This window comes from Fusarium falciforme, chromosome 5, assembly GCF_026873545.1.
Source record: "Fusarium falciforme chromosome 5, complete sequence".
In the NCBI taxonomy this organism is placed as follows: Eukaryota; Fungi; Ascomycota; class Sordariomycetes; order Hypocreales; family Nectriaceae; genus Fusarium; species Fusarium falciforme.
The window spans coordinates 3,600,953-3,621,551 of record NC_070548.1 but is presented as its reverse complement, the minus strand read 5'-3'; the positions used below and the strand labels follow the sequence as shown (position 1 = coordinate 3,621,551).

General features: G+C 51.5%; 6 protein-coding genes across 6 annotated transcripts; 4 read left to right on the top strand and 2 right to left on the bottom strand.

Annotated features, from left to right (window-relative positions):
- Positions 1-1,802: 1,802 nt before the first annotated feature.
- NCS54_00735100 (Hypothetical protein) lies at positions 1,803-4,867 on the top strand (the record flags this gene model as incomplete). Its single annotated transcript, XM_053152782.1, has 3 exons — positions 1,803-1,955; positions 2,012-2,653; positions 2,705-4,867. 3 exons carry the CDS (start codon positions 1,803-1,805, stop codon positions 4,865-4,867), a joined length of 2,958 nt encoding a protein of 985 aa, XP_053008757.1.
- Positions 4,868-6,225: 1,358 nt separating this feature from the next.
- NCS54_00735000 (Hypothetical protein) lies at positions 6,226-7,232 on the top strand (the record flags this gene model as incomplete). Its single annotated transcript, XM_053152781.1, has 2 exons — positions 6,226-6,361; positions 6,463-7,232. 2 exons carry the CDS (start codon positions 6,226-6,228, stop codon positions 7,230-7,232), a joined length of 906 nt encoding a protein of 301 aa, XP_053008756.1.
- Positions 7,233-7,891: 659 nt separating this feature from the next.
- NCS54_00734900 (HET domain-containing protein) lies at positions 7,892-9,765 on the top strand (the record flags this gene model as incomplete). Its single annotated transcript, XM_053152780.1, has 2 exons — positions 7,892-8,098; positions 8,146-9,765. 2 exons carry the CDS (start codon positions 7,892-7,894, stop codon positions 9,763-9,765), a joined length of 1,827 nt encoding a protein of 608 aa, XP_053008755.1.
- Positions 9,766-11,289: 1,524 nt separating this feature from the next.
- On the top strand, positions 11,290-12,085 carry NCS54_00734800 (HET domain-containing protein; the record flags this gene model as incomplete). Its single annotated transcript, XM_053152779.1, has 2 exons — positions 11,290-11,506; positions 11,553-12,085. Exons 1-2 carry the CDS (start codon positions 11,305-11,307, stop codon positions 12,083-12,085), a joined length of 735 nt encoding a protein of 244 aa, XP_053008754.1. The 5' UTR covers positions 11,290-11,304.
- A 100-nt stretch (positions 12,086-12,185) lies between these two features.
- NCS54_00734700 (SGNH-hydro domain-containing protein) lies at positions 12,186-12,960 on the bottom strand (the record flags this gene model as incomplete). Its single annotated transcript, XM_053152778.1, has 2 exons — positions 12,186-12,539; positions 12,586-12,960. 2 exons carry the CDS (start codon positions 12,958-12,960, stop codon positions 12,186-12,188), a joined length of 729 nt encoding a protein of 242 aa, XP_053008753.1.
- An 862-nt stretch (positions 12,961-13,822) lies between these two features.
- NCS54_00734600 (Galactose oxidase) lies at positions 13,823-15,877 on the bottom strand (the record flags this gene model as incomplete). Its single annotated transcript, XM_053152777.1, has 1 exon — positions 13,823-15,877. The coding sequence occupies one exon, from the start codon at positions 15,875-15,877 to the stop codon at positions 13,823-13,825; it is 2,055 nt and encodes a 684-aa protein (XP_053008752.1).
- Between the last annotated feature and the right edge of the window lie 4,722 nt (positions 15,878-20,599).

Below are 20,599 nucleotides of genomic sequence, written 5' to 3'. Positions count from 1 at the left end.
CATATCACCATGGTGCCTGGCTTCACCCATGATCCGGCCCCCAAACACCTCCTGGCCCGCCCACCTGCCAGCCCCACGAACGACCCGGTAGACAGACCGGCACTCCAAAAATAGTGCTGCCAAACCCCAGACAAGAGGACCTCGCAAAAGTCTGGAGAAGAGACAGGGCGGACGGGAAGTTCTGAGGAATCAGCATCGTTTTTATGTCGGAGCCTAAAAGTGGGCGTTGGCAGGGGTTACGAGAGGGCGTTGGGAGATCTGGTTGAGATGGAGGGGTGAGATATGAGACATTGTGTTTCAGCGAGGCAGTTTCTGGTCTTAGTATTTGTGAAAAGTTGAAACTAGGGCTGTGACGGTTGTCTGAGCTGGAGTGAGGCCAGCAGGTGATTGTGATGTTATTTGGACGAGGTGCATGTAAGAGCTGCCTTGGATACGACAAGGCATCTTTCAAGTCGAGTGAATACGAAATACGAGAATGCCTGTATTGAATACTTGATACACCTATTTCTGCAACCCTGTCTGAGGCTGTCTCGTTGACACGAGGCTCTGGCGGGTACCTTGACCGTGAGCTGGCCAGGTCTAGTCCACGATCCATCGTGGTGGAGCTTTCACGAGCCATGACGGCAAGCCGAGGAGCACATGTTAGAGTGAACAATCATGTATACCGCAGAGTAAAGAAACAAGAGACGAGATATTCTAAACGTAGCTCTGCATTAGTTAAACGACACTTGTCATTGAGAGCTGCAGATACGGATCAGGGCAGTCTCGTGACCTAGAACTTGAACGTCTCCTCCCCCCCCAATTGTCTTGGCTCTTTTCGTTGCAGAGCAGCAAGAGCCGGCAGCCTGTACTCCACAGAATAAACGGCTGCCCCCCCTTCGACGAAACCCCACGGATCGTCTATTAAGGCATCTCGAAGGATATAAAGTTCTAGGGTCCTTCATACAGTCGTTGTATGTTTATTGGTTTCAGTCCTAGAGGAACGGACGGTACTGTGTCGATTGAGCCAAGCACTGTGCCTCCACCCCAGTCGAACCCCCGGCTTCCACGCCATACGTCACAATCCATACAGTACGAGCCGAGAAGTCATCCAGCCGCGCTCACCATCCATCTCATCTCAGCTCCGATCCTCTCCTCTTTCACTCACCCCCGTCTCATCCCACCCGCAGCGCGTGCATCTACAAACGCGTGTCCTTGCGCATCTTGAAGCCTCGTCGTCGTCGCGCGGCCGCTAACAGAGTCCGGACAGTCGATAGTCCTACTCCAGTTAATCGCCCCGGTTTTCAACCCCAGTCTCACCAAGCCCGCTAGTTAGCGACCTTTACCTAGCACCTGCTCTCTCCGCCTTCCGCTCAGCCCAGGCCCGGTCCTTTGGAAACGACGACAATAGCCGAAGCCCGACCTGACCTTTTGGCTGCCGTATTTCTCCTCGACAAGCGAGTATCTTGCTGTTGGGAGCATTCTGCCGTCTTTCATAGACCCTGTCAGCCTTGCCGCTTGCTTCATCGCGACCCATATCCCCGGAGACTGTGGGGTTGCAGCGACCGCCGATAACTAGCGATTATCAGTCCCCGTCCCTCCTGCGCCCACGATCCGACGACCCCGGCTCGACGGCCTCTCCTCTCACTGCGTTGCCACCGAACAACGCTGAAAACACAAAGATACGATAGTCACGGGATCACACGGGCAGACTCTAGCAGTCTTCCGGCCCCTCTCGTCCCGGAGAGGCCTCGCTTCCTCACGGTGGCTACAATGCAGTGGTCTCGCGCCGGCACTGAAGCTGTGCAAGTCCTCGAGGCCTGATGCGATCCCACCGGGCTTCCGTTCCTTCCGGCGATAAACACTCCAACATATCTATGAGGGTCGACATGGTCTCGAGGACTTCAAGCGATGGCCCTCCCCCGGGCGTTGGGCGGAAATGGAACTCTCTGATCAACAAGATCCCAAGGAGAGGGGTATGTCAGAGCGATGCTTGGCTCAGAGAACCCGACTAATGTGTGCCATGCGACAGATCAAGATAATAAGTCAACATGCACCCGACACGAGCACTTCAGACCTAGGTCTCAATCCCAAATCTCCCGAGTCCCATTCCGCCAATCCCCTCGAAACCCAAGAATCCAACATCCGCCAGCTTCAGAGTCTGATCGGGCGCATGCCGCGCAACATCCCCTCCTCACCCGACCACGTCGACGCCGCCTATAATGACCTCAGAAAGGTCAAGGAGCAATGCGCTACGCTATGCCGACAAATCCTCACAGACGAGCTCCGCCGCGCCCGCGATGTTCGCGGCGGGGGCGAAGCTCTGAACCGTCGCGACTCATCCGTCGAGTCTCCCCGCAGTCCCGGTCACATATACGATACAAGGAGTTCCTTTAGCGGGAGGAGTTTGGCCGAGGTTGTTTCTGGGAGTGCTGTTAAGAGCATTCACCAGAATGACGCCTGGCTTACGGCCGTCCGCGACTGGAAGAACTACCTCGAGTCCCTCGCCGAAGCATGCCGAACGAGTCTGATCGAGACGTACAAGAATAATGAGCGCGAGGCGACACCAGAGATGGTAGAGGCACTGTTTACAAACAAGCCTTTCCGTAAGGAGGCCGTTGCGCGCATGCGCAATGCCAGTGTGACTCGGGTCATGTCGCCAGACCCTCAATTCGTGAGTTTACTGAGCCGTTCACCATGGCGAACACTGTCTGACTAGTTGTAGTTCCCCAAATACGAGATGCGATTCTATAACTACGAAAGAATCAAGCAAGAGTTGACCGAGATCCGACAAATGCTTCAATCCGGCGAATCGGGCATCTCTCCCGACCGCACCATCAACGAGTATGTCATCTCGCAGCGAGGCGATGCTGTTCTTGAATTCGCAAACACCGCTCCCGAATGTGGTCTTAATGACCCAGCACTTCGATTTCGAGTATCGTCTTATATGTTAGCTGAGACTTCACCCATCTTCGCTCGCATGTTTTCGGGACATTCTAGTAATTTACACCCTAATGACGACGACGATCTCTCGACACTATTACCGTCTCCCCCGACAAAGTACTTTTGCAAGGACGGATCAGAGGTCAAGCTATACCGCATGCCACAAGTTGAGCTTAATCGCCTGAGTTCTCTCGAGATCCTGTTGCACGCAGCACACATGCACAATGAGAGAGTGCCCAAGGAAATCAGTTTCGAGCAATTCGTCGCCATCGCTGAGTGCTGTATGAGATACAAGAGCACATCGCCTCTGGAGCTTGTCGTGGAACATCTATGGATGCCCCAATGGATGCACAAGGGTGCCGACGACATGCCTGACGGACTTTTGGTGATCAGCTATGCCTTTGGGTTACGACAACTCTTCTCACGAATGTCCAAGACCACGATTCTCAATCTGGTTGACGAAAAGGAGCTGCAGGCTAAGCCTTGGCCGCAGAAGATTAAGGACAAGATTTGGGCCGTCCGATGCGCCAAAGTCGCCCAGGTTCATGACTGTTGTGTCAATGCCATTCAAGAATACCTCAGAGCCCCAACGCACACTTCAGTTGAGCCAGGGGGCTCACCAACGGAGGCAAACAGCATATCATCCGATATAGTGACACCCATGATGCTTACGAGTACACCCAGATGTCCCAAGGGCAGCCATTGGTGTGACGCAACAAATCTAGGCTGGTTGATGCTGGTTTATAATGAGATGGGTCTGTTGCCGCACATCATGCGACCAAGAGTACTGAATCACCTCCCCGAGTCGCAACCGCAGCCTAGGAGTTTGGCTCAGATGGTTGATGCATTGAGGAGGGTACCGGCACCGCCAACCCCTGTTCACCGTGGTGTGTGCGATCTGGGCCCGGCTTTTCGGTCGTCTATCAACGACATCTACAACAGCGTGCTGGGCCTGACGCTATTTGACATTAGCGGCAAGAGCCATGGCTGGGCTCTCTCGAAACACCGTGAACGGGAACCGCAGACACAGCTCAACAAGGGATTAAGTGGCATGGCTGCGAATGACCCGGGATACAGTGTTGCAACCGAGTTTCCCGAGATCATTCGGCTCCGCGTCATGTGCGAACTTGGGGAATTGGAGGATCTTCATGCGGCTGCTATGATCAACCGGGCCTATTACGAGACGTTCAAGAAGCACGAGCTCTTCTTGATGAGGAACATCTTGCGCATGGACCGGAAACGAGCAGGGGCAAGACAACACATTCCGATCACTATCAACACCAATGAAGAAAAGGTGCTCAAGGAGGAATCAGATATCCTCAAGACAACGGCAGGTGATACGGCGGACGCCATGACCATTATGACAGAAGGCGACGATGACGATGTGGAATACACAGACTCTGATGATGATAGCCTATACTCGTCACAAGCACCATCCGTTCAGCGGTCGGTGCCCAGGAGTTCGTTCTCGAGAGGGCCTGATCGCCAGGGATCTGCAGAGCCATCCGTGGTGAGCGCGGGCAGCCCCGTGCGGACACCACGGCCACGACCTGAAACACCTACTTCAAGATCTACGAGGAGCGGAACCCCAACTACGCCACGACAGGCACCCGTGGATCTACCACCGCCGGTTGCGGCCTCTCCTGCAAAACCGACGGTTGACCATAACGAGGAGATCGATGAGCCGCCGCTCACAGTGGAGGAAGCACGCCGAATTCTCTGGCCTGATGAGGTCATCGAAGCTGTAGCGCCACCTCCGCCTCCAGGCGTTGAGGGAATACGGGAAAAGTTCCGAGCAGGCGATCCGGCATTCGAGGAGAGGTTGGAAGAGAAGACTCTTGTGCCGACTGGAGACAAGCAATTGCGAAGTGAACACGATCGCCGGGTCGGGCTGCTCAAAGGCGACCCGTGTGATGGGGACGGCCCAAGACGAGGAGGTAAATGAGAGAAAGAGATGGAACTAAACCGCGACATTCTGGATAGGCATTGGACAAGCGAGATTTGGATGAAGCATCTCGATATATACTACTGTGTATGGGAGCTTTTTTGGCCATGACGGGCGCTGGCTGGCTCTAGCATGGGGCGCTGATACCCTTGGTGCGAGGAGTTGGGATAACTTGGATCATGCATGGGATATAGCGGAGTTGGGTCTTTAGCTGAATTATTAATGAATGAATGCATGATAAGTCAAAGGCATGCCTCTATATCTCTCACTGTTGTTGATGTCAAGGGCCTCAATCCATGCCGTATGATGGAGGATGTAATGAGGGATAAGCTCGGATGAGGAGGCCTATGACAAGCCACGTCACTCCGTCAAGAAAGCATCCTGTTAATTCAACTTACCTTGTACATCGCATTCTCTACACGGTTTTTATTAGCCATAGCCTCTGTGTTTCAACCGCACACTGGAATTCTCCGCGAGGAGAATATTGCTCTTCGACAACCCTGGGGTATCGCCTCGAGACCATTCAAACCTCGCCATATAGCCCACCCCGGATTGGACAATACCTACCCGGCACTTTGTTCAAGGACGCTTTGCTCGTGTCTGTTGATGTCGACACGGGAGGAGGTTACGAAGCCATATCCCCTGAGCAGAGTTTCCACATTGGCGTGTCAATTTTTGACACTCGGTGTCTCGTGCAGAAGCTGGATGATCCTCGCTATGCCATCACGTCTTACCAATTTATCAATAGGGATTCGCGGCCGTGCAAGTGGGCCGCCAAGAGCTTCCTCTTTGGAGAGACGGAGTTAATGACACTCGACGACTTTACATCGCGGATTTCTTTGCTCACCAAGGACCGCGATTACGTCTTAGTCGCACATGGGGTTGGGGAGGATGTTAAAGTTCTCAACAATATCGACCCCAAGATTGTGGACCGAGCCTCTTACGTCTTGGATACGGTCAAGGCCGCGCAGTTTCCTCTACACCTGTCCTATCGGTACAGCGTTGAGAAGCTCCTCGACGAGCTTGGGATTGGTTATGCGAAACTCTACGCTGCTGGGAACGACACTCATTTTGTGCTTAAAGCTTTGCTAATGATTGCTGCTCGCGATGATCAGATGGTGCAGGGGACTGCTTAGCCTGGCGATGAAGAGTTATTTCGTTACCTTGAGGCTGTTGCGCATGCCCCGTGTGATTTACCTGTCTGGACTGACACACCGCCGGTCACTTCCACATCACCAAAGCCGAATATAAAGCTGGGTATAAAAGCAAAGCGTCGATTACGTGCGGAGAGCAAGGTCGCTAGACGAGCGCTTGAGGAGCTACCTTGGGCCGACGGGTCAACGACTTAGCAGGCGCTCATGTGGGATCTTTTCGTGAAAATCATCGTCGTCGCCGGCAAAGAGGAACCTAGCTGCCTCAACAACAGCCTGAGCAACCTACCGAGATGCCTCCTGTCTGTCCCACTTGGGTCTTCACCCCGACTAGTACTGCTCAGTATGTACTGACCCTCCACCCTCTACAAGAGCCCCGCTGAACCTTTCTATAGCGTTGCCTGTGACCGTCATTGGTTCGGCGATGTCTACACTCCATTCAAGACCTGGCTCACGGACTCGTGGGGTGGGGTGTGAAGCTTGAAGCCATTGGCGTGGGAAACATGATGCTCCCTGTCGACCTGTCGAACGGAGATCGTGGAGAGATATTCCTGAGGAATGTGCTGCACTTCCCAGATGCTGCTTGCAACGGCATAGGGGGACCGATCTTTAGCGATTACAATATCGATGGTACGGATGGTATGAACTTCGCCGACGATGTTCAGACCCTGAGAGACGATCAAGGTCGACCCTGCGCCTACTTTGAGCGGGGATCCAAGATCTTCTACATTCTAAACCTAGGCGGACCACCTCGCGGTGCTAGGCTCGGCTCTTGTCCCCTGGATGAGGGAAAGGGTTACATGATCGGCTTGTACTGGCCCGAGAACGAAAGAGTGCGTGTTGAAGTCTCCAAAGCGGAAGCTGGAGCTTTTCTAAGCGATTCCGAGAGGGCGTGGCTCAAGGAGCACTGGGGAAACGAGTTCAAGTTTCTAGCAGCATATGGACTGAGCATCTACGATGATGAGGAGCGCAAGGAAGGAAGAGACATTATTAGGATGACAATGGCCAAGGAGAAGGAGTCTCAAGAATTGGATAAGCATGCTCACGCTGATTCTCACCTTATCGACCATTACTTCTCCGACGACGAGCTCGAAGAGATCGGGCTTCAATTCGGGAACTCGCAGAAATTTTTGGAGGAGTATCTTGGGTTCAGCATCCACAATGCCGAACACTGCAGGGCGGCGAAGAGGAACATCCGGGAGTTCATGAGGTAAGCTGGACTAAAGTAGGGGTTTGGGATTAAGAAAGGTAGCAGAGTGGGTGAGAATTCGGTGCGAAGGTTGTTGACCAGGCACCTCCTGGGAGGCTGTGCGAGCCGGCTTTGTGATTTTGTAAGGTGCGAAGGGGGAACACGGCTCATTCACCAGTTGGCGCTGGCTAATCAACCAAGCGTTTAGGTATTCCTGCCTATCTTGCAACTAAACAAAATCCAAATCGTATTGAGCAACATCTAGGATGCGGATATCTCCTTGAAAACATGGAGATGGCTTTGAGTAATGACCAACTTACCTCGCATTGCCGCCGGAACTGCAACACACAGGTTGAGGCGCTCTCCACGGCATCTCACCGGCTTCTGCTCTGCATCTAGGCTTTCGAATCAAACAGTATACAGAACCGCCAACCCGTGTCTCGTGATGGGCGCCCGCAGCAATATGCATCCAATCGTGTGGGTTTGTGGGTTGTACCAGTCGGCCTCTCATTCTCAGCTTCTTGGCAGCCTGGTTTTGAGAAAACATCCACAGCCGAGTGATGGAGGTAGATAAATAACCTGGAGGTTTCTTGTTTCTCGACGGATGCTTTCTTCTCTATGTACATTTCCTTCTCTGACTCGATTTAGTTGTCAATTGCCTTCTCCTCACCCCAGCTCGATAAGATGCACAAGGACAAGCCAGAGCAAACTGAACCGGGTCAATTGGAGGGGCCCTGGGCTTTCAAAAGGCTCCTCACCACCCTCATCGATCTCGTCCTTGCCATTGCCGCTCTGGTCTTTGTTCTCTTTGGCGGCCTGATATACATGAACGATGGAGCCCCAGCCACGCCAGGCTCGACGGGCAAACTCTTGCTTGATATGGCCAAATATGTATGTTCATTTCTTCCAAATAGCTTCATAGTAACTTACCATGATAGGGTCCAACCGTATTCCCCGTTCTCTTCGCCGCCATTGCCGGCGCTGCTTTAAAGACGTTTGCAACCTGGCGGCTTCAGAACGGCACTCGTATCGGGCTGATTGAGCAACTCGTCGGCAGCCACACGGTAGCTGAAGCAATCTTCACGCAAGCCCGGCTCAAGGCATTCAACATCCTCGCCATCGCTATTCTTGTGCTGTGGTGCCTGTCGCCCCTGGGTAGCCAGGCTGCGCTGCGGGCGATAAGCGCCGACCAGGCGTTCCGAAACGGCACAGGCAATCTGACGGTGCTGGACACGTTTGCTCCATTCAGGTACATGTTGACTGCTAGCGACACGGCGCAGGCTAGGAGGATGTTGGTCCCGCCCGTCGTCGCGACCATGATATCGGCGCGATTGCTGCAGGGCAGAAGCCAAGATCTCTGGGGAAACATTCGTGTCCCTATGATCGAGAGGCTCACCGAAAGTGCCTCGGACACAAACTGGGTCGATGTCTCAAAGATCAAGGATATCGACTACTCGGCGCTTGTCGGGGTTCCTGTGGTATCGCTCCCCAGCAAAGAGAACCATTCCTTCACCTTTTCGGCATCCTACGTCAACCCCGAATGTACTACCCTCAAAGTGAATCCTCGGTACAACTTTACCACGATTATACCAAACTTCAACTCGAGCGACAGAATCAACTGTAATTGGACCACCGTTCAGCCTGAATACACCTTGAGGGTCAGCATCTCCCAACCGTGTTGGGATGACATCGAAAGTCTGGGCGAAAAGTATCGCTCAGGCAAGGATCGTACAGCCCGCGTCTTTGTATGGGAGTCTCGCACTTTCGGGCAACAGGCACACTCATACGCGGAATGCCACCTGTACACGACATATGTCGACGTCAAGATGGACTGCCAGGGCACATTGTGCTCGCTGTCCTCTGTACGACGATCGCCGAAGCCGCCACGGCATGGCAACTGGACTGCGCTCGATCTAAGATACAACTTTCATGACCCGGAGGGCTTCGTGAATCTCTTTGCCAACATGTTTCCGGGATCATACAACAGTGGCGGGCAGACTCCCACCATTGTCTACCTCACTGACCCCTTCAACGCGCTCTCAGCAAAGAACAGGACTGAACCTGCTTCACTCCCGCGTGCGACGTTTGAGACTCGTCTTTCGCACCTGATAAACTCGCAACTGTTGCTAGGTATCCATCCAGGAGATGTGGCGGGGGGCTTCACCGAGGAAAACGTAAACAACCTTTCCGTCAGCTTCGTCAATAGGGACACGTACACTCGGGACGAGATTATACAATACAGCGCACTATGGTTGATCATGCTGCTAGCATCATCCACGATCCTCTTTGGCGTAGCCATAGCTGCCATTGTTGTTCGCTTCAGGATACTGGTCCCTGAGGTCCTGGGATCGCTTGCGCTAGGCATGCTGGACAACCGATGTGACGATATCAAGCACTCGTCATTCATGAGTGGTGATGACAAGATGGCCAAGATGAAGGAGGTCAAGGTGATGCTAGGCGATGTTGAGCCTCATGCAGAGATTGGTCGGATTGCGTTGGCGGCCCCGATGGAGGATGTGGTGGTTGGCAAGGTACAGAAGGGCAAGTTTTACTTGTAGGATTGGCAGTATTCGTCGCTTCAATTGATGAATAGGATCATGAATAGAGGAAACATCAGTTTGCATCTAAAGACCTGGCCATGAAGCCTTCTCTTGATGGGATGCACGTGACTGGGACTGATGGGCTAGAACCTGTTGATCACTCTCAAATGCAGCTATTCTTAACTCTGGTCACAAACCCACCCTTATCTCACCTTTTCCACTGTAGCCTGCCCTTTCATTAGTTTGCCAAACAAGCCAACCTCGTATGTTGCGATGACGCAACCCGACCAGCTTTGCCGTAAATGCCATGAGCTATTCTCACAGCCTGACTTGGAGCCCAGTGATTGTGACTGCTGGCAGGACCCTTCACTTGCGGGATGGAAGCGCCAGGGAAGAGACATCCTTGAAGCCGCTGATTCTGGTTGTCCCCTCTGTCGGATAGTATGGAATGAAGTCTCTTCTAGGCTTGGCAGCAGGATCAACGTCGAAAAGGCTGTCATCGGTCCAAGGATTTGTTGGGACAACGATACGGCCGCCTTCTGCGCGTTGGTCTATCAGCTTAAAACGTCAAGCCATGTTTATCCCGAGCTCCTTTCGGTGGACATGTATCTTAAGACAGGCAAGCTATTGCACAATATGTCCCGATGAAGGAGTCTAACAATTGATACAGCCGTCGGGGATATGGTACCTGACAGCCCAAGACCGCCGCATAGCGCTGATGCCTGCCAGTCAATGGCAACGCGTTGGCTTTTTGAGTGCGCCACGCAGCATGAAAAATGTCGCGTTCAAGATCTGCAGTCGTGGCTTCCGACTCGCCTGATTGACGTCGGACCTGCTTGGTCGACCCAGGATCCGAAATTGGTGATGGCTTCGTCTCTCAGCTCCAGCTCTCCGTCGCCATTGTACATATCCTTGAGCCATCGATGGACGGCTAACAACATGCTTAAGTTGAAGAAGGCAAACATCAACGACTTCATGCAGCGCATTCGGCCGGCGGACTTGCCGTTTACCTTTCATGATGCGATTCGGTTGTGTCGTAACCTGGGCATTCGATACATATGGATAGATTCCCTCTGCATTATCCAAGACTCAAAGAAAGACTGGCTGAAAGAGTCTTCTAACATGGGAAAGGTCTATGCATACTCCTTCTGCAACATTGCAGCAACCTCGGCGTCGCGTGGTCAAGGCGGATTGTACACCTGGCGAGATTCTCACTTGATCACACCGCATACGGCACAGGCCAACTGGAAAGGACATGAGAGAGAATATGTCTTTTTCTTGGATAGTCACTGGTTCAAGTCTATTTCTCGAGCAACTTTGAATGGGCGAGGATGGGTCTTTCAAGAGCGCTTATTGAGTCCCCGGACCTTGCACTTTTCCTCTCAGCTATTTTGGGAATGCCGGACACTCAAAGCCTGCGAGACTTATCCCTGTGGGTTGCCTGCCGAACCATCGATACTTGGTGATGATGTAGATCAAACCTTTCCAGGAAGCACTAAGGATTGGAGAGATGGCCTCGAACGGGACGGTGTTAGGTATTGGGAACTGTTGATACAGATGTTCTGCAGGTGCTACCTCACGAAAGAATCGGATCGTCTTGCTGCCATTGCAGGTATAGCGAGTCAAGCGCAGCCTCTGCTCAATGACGAGTATTTGGCGGGTTTGTGGAAGAGACAGCTCCCTCATGGGTTGCTCTGGAAGCTGCAGAACATGGTAGGACAAGATGATTTGATCGTCACTAGCCCAAAGAAATATCGAGGTGAGTAAGACTTTATAGGTGGTTGACACCTTCTAACTGGCAATAGGTCCTTCGTGGAGCTGGGCGTCTCTCGACTTTGAAGCTGCAAATATCGACATCTTGGACCGCGAAGGCATCGACCGGTATTTGGTTGAAATCACCGAGGTGAAAATCGAGAGCAGCACTGATCAGATTTACACCAACGTGACCGGGGGTTATATACGCGTTCTTGGCAAGTTGGGCCAAGTCAACCTCCCCAAGCTCGAAGACGCAGAATGGAGAGGTGATAGGGGCGGACACCATACCTTTGAGTTCTCTCTTGATGCGGATGATGAGATCGATATCGAAGAAGAAACTCCGTATTGTATACCGATATTGACACACGACAGAGCTAATAGGAACCCTTTCAAGAGCCTGGAAGTGCACTGCCTCTTGCTGCAAAAGGTCGAAACAAATTCTACTGGATTCAGAAGGATCGGTAGCCTTCAGGTGCTTCTGGATTGGGAGGCTGAGACTATAGAAGAGTTTCGATGGATCACAGACTTTGCTAGAGATGAAAGTCCCTTGGCACAGGGTTTAGATACGTTGATGATATACTAGGCGTGTTTCATATTCAAAACCATATATACTTTGTTAAGTAGTAAGCGCCTTTGGTTTGATCCTACTTGGCCGAGTGCTTCCGACATTAAAGGTCCAACCTTTATTCCTCTCCAGTTGCAAACTCTCCCTCCCGAAGCTTCCTGCTCAACTCCTCATTGGGAATGACATACTTCTTCAGATCAGGCCTCTTCTCGAGGAGCAAGTCAGCAACCAGACGGCCAAAGACAATCTCTCCAGCGGGGTTGAGATGGGTCCTGTCACCCTCGCTGAGGTTGTAGTAATCGGCGTTCTCCTTGCCAATGGCGTTGATGTAGTTGGTGCTTGCAGTGTTCAGGTCGAGATACTGGACGTTGAGATCCTTGGCGACTGCGATGGCGGCATCTCGCCACTCGCTGAGGTTCTCGACAACGTGGCCGCCGCTGAAGGTACGGCGGGTGAGGGATGTAATGACGATCTACTCTGTGAGTATATGGACGCTAATATCCAAAGGGAATACTCACGGGTGTTCCTCCAGCTGCCTTGACCTCGTTAACCAACCCAGCCAAGTTGTTCGAGTACTGCTCCAGAGTATACGTCTTCTGGTCATTGTGTCCAAACTGGATAGTCACAATAGACTCATGGTCTCCCTTATGGCTCTTTACAGCCTCAATGGCAGTATTCCAGCGGCCTTCAGCTCGGAAAGAAGGGATCGTGGCGCCACTCTTGCCGCTGTTGACGCCAGAAGCGGGACTCTTTAAGTCGGCCAGGAAGCCATCGCCCCAGCCTCCGTTGACGGCAACGGTTGAGTCGCCAGTAAGGATAAAGTAGGGAGATTTCTTAGCTTGAGCCACTCCAAGTGAGCTCAGCACATACAGGAAGGCCGAAGAGAACTTCATTTTGAACAAGACGTGAGATGCAGTAGTTGGGTAGAAGCGGTACCAGCGGAGAGGAGGTGGACTTCCAAAATCCCCTCAGAAACAAGGCCATACCGGCTATATAACAACATATATTCCAAAAGCATCTCACTATGCTGTCCTTTCGCCAAGCTGCATCACGTTTGTCCTTCCCCCACACCGGAGGAACAATGCGTTATTCCGCCAATGACCATCTTGAAACATGGCATCAGAAAAGTCTATATGTGCAATTTATATGCCGAGGCAATAGGAGCGCATAAACCCCCAATTTCCTCATTCTCTAGGTTGCAGGCTCGTATTGGGGGTGCATGTCGGGGTAGAATTGTACCGAAGTATGTTGAATATGTCGATCATGGAGCCATTTGGCATCGTGTTATGGGACAACTGCCTATATGGGCCGAGGGCCCGATGACGACCTTCCGAAGTGTTATAGCGACTTGACAAACGCTAGGTAATTTTACCGAAACCTTGAATTTAGGCTTAATGCTTGTGTTGGAGTTGAGGTCTCGATGTTTGGCTCCTCCGTGATTTCCTTTTGCCGAAAAGAGTGATGGCTTCGTCTCTATTCCTCTACAGTTGCTAAGACCATGTCCTTAACAATGAAAAATGATTCTACAACTATTCGAGAGGATATTGAAGACATAAATAACAACTAAGGCAGGTATTTCAAAAACCTTGTCATCAAGGTTTCAAAAACAGAGTGTGATATGAAGTCTCCAGACCGGCAAGGTGATGCTGATGGAGGATTAATAATTGTTCATATTACAAGCTCAGGACTTGGAATGGACAAAGTATAGAGCATAGATATAGTGAATGAATTAAAAACTTATGCTGGTAACTTGAACTAAGTAGTGACTTTAATGGTGGCCGCAACGCTCGGCACTCCCGCAGAATTCATGACAAACAACATCCAATACCCGGGCAGAGCGATGCCTGAGTCACTAGGGACCTTGAACGAGTACTTGTTCTTCCCAGTACCCGTCAACGTCAAGGGTATACGACGCTGATCAGTGTTGACAGTATGCGTAGCCGTTCCATATCTAATCAGCGAGGCAGTGTTTATAGCTCCGCCCGTTGTGACGGTGATGGAACCGCCGACTTTGATCGTCGTGACCGAAACTGAAACGATCTTTGGTCGGGCGGCTGGTTTTCCGTCTTTGGTCAAGAGGTAACTTGGTGTGAAGATCTGGGCGTCGAAGTGATTCGTTGAGCAGTCACCACATAGCCCACCACCGCCATTAAAGACTCTTGCATCGGGTAGAAGGATTGAAATGCTGTGATAGGTTCGTATGATGGAGTTGGGTTGCTGTTTGATAAAGGCGTCGCTGTCAGGAACGTATAGTTCCGGCGTAAGCTGAGGAGTCGAGTCTTCGAATGGAATGGCGTATTCTTGGCCTCCGGTGATGAATACTGTGCCGTCTGGTAGAAGAACAGAAGTGTGAAAGACGCGAGGGTAGTACATGCCGTTGCTGGCAAAGGCCGCATTGGCTTGCGTCCCGGGGGCGCCGATAGTAATAATGTGAGCGTTTGTCGTGGCGTATGAGTCCTGATAATTAGGAGTCCCCCCGAATGTGACTATCTTGCCCTTTACAGCATCAAACATGACAGCGTTGCCACACATAGAGTCTGGATCAACTCCACGGCTGGACTGCCTCTTTCCCGCGGGTTTGACATTCCCCTTGCCTTGGGTGTAGTACCAGTTCATGGCAGAACTAGGACCGGCCTGGAAGATGGTTTCCCCCTTCCAGCCAAACAACCATGCATGATTGTCGGAACGAAAAAGCCCCTGGGCATCAGCCGTGAGCATAGGCTGGACCTTGGCATTCGGGAGAAGTGTCCACTTCCTCGAGCTTGGATTAAAGATTTCACCAGGTTTGAAGTCTTCCCCGCCAGACCAAGAGCCTCCGATCGTGAAGACCTTGCCGTTTGATGTGGTAGCGGATGATTGATAGCCACGGGAGATCTTCATGTCGGGCCCGGACACCCACTGGTTCTTGACAGGGTCCCAAGTGCTTGTCCTCGCAGCGCTGTTACCACCCGTTACAACGATCTGCCCTGTTCCGTCCATGGAGATACCAGGGCAGAACATGTCGTGGTTGGTTTCAAAGACTTCCCTCTGTGTGATGATGCCCGTTTCTGGATCCCAGAGCGACGTCAGTGTCATACCACCGGGAGAGCCATTCATGGTATCGTGATAATATGAAGACCAAACCAAAACCTTTCCAGTCCCCGGATCAACAGCTCCAGCAACAGGAACTATAGGAAAGTCGAGTGTGGGTCCCCAAATTCCCACCCCAGTCTTGGGTGCAGTGTAAGAAGCAGCCTTATACACGTTGAACTCGGCGATGCTCGTCCAGGGACCGTCGTATGCCTCGGTGATGGCGACTATGCGTATGTATCGAGCGCGTTTCGTCTCAAAGTTTGAAAACTTCTCGGTGCCGTCTGCATACCATGTTCCTGTCGCAACAGGAGAACCCCAGTTTTTCCCATCTGTGCTGAGGAAGATGTTGTGACTTGCGATCCATCCGTGTGTAGTACCGTCTTGTCGAGGAAGAGCAGAGATACCATTGACGTTTTGTACAGTCTTCATGTCGACCGTAAGTGTGTGTGGAAGCGTTGGGTCTTTGCTTGTGTCCTCAAACCAAGCCGTGTGCCAAAAGCTGTTTACATCCCCGTCGATGGCCTTTTGGCAGGCATTATCCGAGTCTGGGTTGTCGCTGTCGCAGGTAACCTTCCAGTTATTTCGACTAATGGCCGTTCCGAGAGGTCCAGTTGCCCGCAGACTCAAGTGCTCCATCTGCACCTTGACCTTGGTCGAGTTCTGTGCTGGGATGACGATTGCCATAGCCTCGCCCCAGAACAAGCCGGCCAGGCATAGGGTCAAGATGAGGGGCCACATTTTGGTAAAATTAAAGAGGAAGGTGAAGTTTGAGCAAACGCCTCTACGCCAAGAGAGGATCCTAGTGTTCTATAAGAAAACTGCTTTCAGTCTCGGACAACACAGAGACCGAACGGACCTAGATCCCTGGAGGCTTACACATTAACAATTGTGTAGCCAATTGCGGCATCAAAGTTCCTACACCCGACCTAGACTTGTCCCCATTCCTAAAGCACGTGGCTTGACCATGTCGAGTGGGCGCATCAAGCTTGGTGCCTCGCCTATACGGAATCTAGAATCGGCCGAGAAGTCATGGTCCAGAACCACGCCCCCAGAGCATCTGATCCAAATAGTCAAGGTTTCAGCCTCGCAGCCGGATGAAACGAGTTGGTTCAAGCGCCAAGGTAAGTCAGGGATAGCTCCAGCACCAACTAGTGTGCGTTCCATTCTCCCATAGCTTCAAGTGTTGGAATGGGTTGGATTCCGGTTCATTGTGGTACTTTTTCGATCAACACCGAGCTCTTTGTGTTAGAAATCGGTGTAGGATGTAATAGGAGCAAGTAAAAGAATGGAATTTACTTGAAAAGTCTGCTAGTTTATGTACCGCTTCTCACAAATGACATTTTTCTCTCCGGTACTTATATTTAGAATGACTATGGAAACCACCTTGATGAGGAGATTGTGGGATAAAAGAAAACTACAGGTTTGCCATCACGCACAGGACTCTGTCTTCACAGGAGAACCCACGGGATGGACAAACATGGGCCCCTAAAGTGGAACCAAAGTACAGTTGATATTTCTTATTTCCCTTCTTCTCCTAGCAGACCGTGGTCAGTTTGTCACGCCCACCTGTTTGAAGTTTTAGGTAGATTTTGTGTGTACAAACCTAGGAAGATAGTAATTAAAGTAGTTTGTCAGCCACACGATGCATGTCTGCAGCAAGCAAATCTAAAATACTTGAGAAGATTGATGAATTTGCAAACATCTACTGTCTAGTTCCAAACACTTGATCACTTGCAAAAGAGCCGAGCAGCAGAGGTATCTCCATCAATATGCCGATGCCTGATGTCAACAACAACACCGTACTGACTTGACTCCCTTCTATCGAGGTCAAAGTCGCGGGACGACCGTTATGAAGAGAACGATGACTCCAGCATTTCTTCTGTCAGTGATTTACCAAACATGTTGCACGAGTTTTCCCATATCTTGGACGATTACAACCCAACATTGCCGCCAGAAGATGATGGAAATCTTGCTTCATCGCAGCAAGCTTTCATCAGACAGTATCAGAATGAGACCCTGTTTACGCAGACTACCCAGCTCCGGATCGCTATGCACGCCTTGAGGATGGCCATTTTACGACACTGTATCGTCTACAAGGTAGCTGGACTTCTGGGGCCAGGCTGGAGTGATGAATCACTGCTTGTCAGCAAAGTGGTTGAAGGAGGTCGTGACTTTGTCAGCACCTTGATTGAGTTGCCGATCCACCACTTGCAAATCATGGGAGAACCTTGGGTGAGTTGAAGGATACTACATCCCTAGCTCAGCAATGCTGATATGAAGCAGATTGAGCAGATACGGCTGGCGGGGAGTGTATTGTTGGAGCTGTCGCAGAACCAGGACGGTGATGTAAAGGAAGAAGCAGGTATTCAACTGACGCGCCTCGCCGATGTTCTATCCAGGCTGAACTCGAAAGCAACCGATGAGCTTGTTTTCGAGGGCGTTTAAGATTACTGGAGGCTTCCAATGGGTCTATGGATGCTTTCTTAATGGGTTAAGGGATAATGTAGCGTGCCCTTGGCCTGCAGGTTAGGATACCTGGGATGCGCCTAGGGCATTAGATAAGACACTATCTACAGTCTCAATCATCCCTTACTTGTACTGAGAGGCAGACCATGTTTCGGGGCGATCCAAGGCACGGATGATAAAGACCCATGTGTAGGCAATATTTCAGGACCTGTTCCGGGTCTCAGCGCACCCATCAATTGAAGGGCGACCAAGACCATGAGCAAGTGTCAATGACAAGTCATTCCTTCGCTTCTTTCGGCAATTCGCGTTGGTTCAGCAAGCTTTCTGCTTTTCTGTACAGTTTCTAACCCACTAAGAAGCCTCGCAGGCAATCATGGAATGCTGCAGCAACCGGCAAGCTGCTTGACCAAGCGGGAGAGGCTCGGAGATCAGCGCAATCGGCATTACAAACAACAAATTCTTTGTCTTTTGGGAGTGTTTCATGACTAGATGGCGTGGTTTCTGCACCTGGCCTGGCAATCAGATCTTGTCCCGACAAGTATAAAATGGGGTATCCTGCCCCCAGGCTCCTCGCTCAGATCAAATTCCGTTCATCCATCAATAATCTCACCATCCCATTATATTTCTTGTCTCTTGCCTATTATATAACGCTTCCATCAGGGTGTTGCGGCCCGGTCGTTGGCGCGATCCAGTCAACACCAACTTCTTGCCACGTCCAGCCTTGCTGGACTCTCCTTGTCTTCATTAGAGACACGAGGCAGTTTCATCCCCCCACAAAGATTGTCCCCAACGAGACAAGAACGAGACAAGACTGGGTCCCTTCGCCCAAATCGCTAAGTGCGGTATTTCCTCAGAATTTCGGCGAGCTTTGCCGCTCTGCCCAGCACGTCCGGCACTCTGGCAATCGAGTTTCCACCTAGCCTATGGCTCCAGGCGAGAGACCGGTATGTCTGGAAGACACCGGTGACATCCCTATCACTCATCGAGCGCATCGTCATCCTCGTTTATATACCGCCGTGCCATATAAACGATGACCTATATATACCCCACAGGCATGGTATCCGAGTACCCGAGATCATGTATTACATTCGCCTTTTGGCCTCTTGGTTCCTGGCATCCTCATATTCACCACAGTACGACCCGAGTCATATGCAAAGGGTGTGTTCAATACGCTGTGCAAACCGCCTGGCACGAAGGCTCGGGAGAGGCAAAAATGGCCTCTTCTTTCTTGATCACACATAAACATTGGGTGAAATGCTGCTTGACATAAGAGCAGGCCACCAGAAACCAGGGCGACAAGGAGAAGTCAGTCCATCACTTCATGGGGCCTCTGTCTAGTCCGTGGCCACATTCCCTATTCTTCCCGTCCAACATGATCCTTTATACTACCCTTCAATGCATGGACCTTGAGCCATTCTTGCAAACCTGCCGGGGAAAACATCTCAGAGACCAGTTTGCCAATGATGGGAAAACGTCCATATATATATCACAGCGCACACTTCATCCTTTCATCAATACAATGCTTCCCATCGTTCAGGGGAACTACATTTGTTGGTCCTTGACACCCCACAGAGGGAAGGATGCCCGTCTCTCAATGCAAACCTCAATTTGGACCTTGCAGCTCGACTGGATGCAGCACCTGTTGGCTTCTCGTATCAGTACGTGGATGAGGGTCATGAAAGCTCAGCATTGAACAAGAACTTGGCCAGATCCGGGTTGGGCTGTCTCCGCGAAATTCGCCTCTATCAGAGGGAGCAGACCTATCATCCTGATTCGGCTTTGGGGCGATTGACGCATCACTAGACACCATCAACATATATAGCCACAGGGACCAGGTACATATTCTCGGCATCCAAGCTTGTGTACTGTATCTCCCTCACCAGGGCGAGGATTACTATGACCCAAAGTTTCTTTCACGGATGGTCCGAACCAGGAGACCGTCCATGGTTTTCTGAAAGAGTTGAGAGGAAGTGATGGGAACTGGCAGAATGTCTAGAGTTGAACAACAGAGCATGGCCAGGCATTGATACAACTGACAACTCCCCAGTGCCTTCAACTATGAAGCGACCAGAAGCTGCGTTGGCCGAGGTGCGCTCTCGATACTTGCTTGTGTGTATAGGGTTGTACACGTTACAACTGTAGCCTCGTCCAACCTCTTTCCTCATGGCCCTATATGCCCACCACCCACGACGACTGAGACTGAGGTCCTATATATGAACACAAGCGCTTCAAAGGTTCACATGGCTACAGCTACCCCAATCGCGGCAATGCCGGGGCAAGTCGGCCGTGTTGAAACTGCACCAACCAAGGCCCCCATGACATGAAACGGCGGGGGGAAGAAGTGTCTCTGGCAGGCTATCATGACCTCGAAGCAGGTCCAACGTGGGAGAAGGCGCTGTGCCTCTGCCAACCGTGGCTCTTGGGTGCTAAATCCCAAGCCTGGGTTCATGATCGCGGCCGTATCACCTCTCCCCTGGAAGTGTCAAGGCAAACAACTTCGCCGGGATGAGCAGGGCCCTAAGCCATGGTGTCGACATCTACAGTCTTGAGAAAAGCACCAACGGCTTCGAGGCTGAAGCTCACAGCACGCACATGGTCCCTCATGTGAAAAAGTCCATCACAATGGAGCGTCACAACACCTAACCTGACCACCACATTCACTCTATTATATAAGCCCAGAGCCGGAGTTTGGATGTCTCGGTTCGGTTCTTGCTCAGTAGGCGCGAATCGAACACTAGAGGCACCGGGAAAAGCCTGGCTCTCCCGAGATGCGCGACGCATTCTACGACTAGAGGTCTCGCCTGGGTGCTGCTATCTCTATATATAAGCTGGCATTCTATATTAATTAGAGGCATTCAGAAGTAACCCCAGATCTCTCATCGTGGCACTCCGATAGAGACAGGCGTCACATTCCAGTAGCACATTTACTGCCAGGGTTCTCCGGCAGGCCCAGTTCAACCGATTCTACCAAGTCCTGTTGCGAGTTGCGTCCTG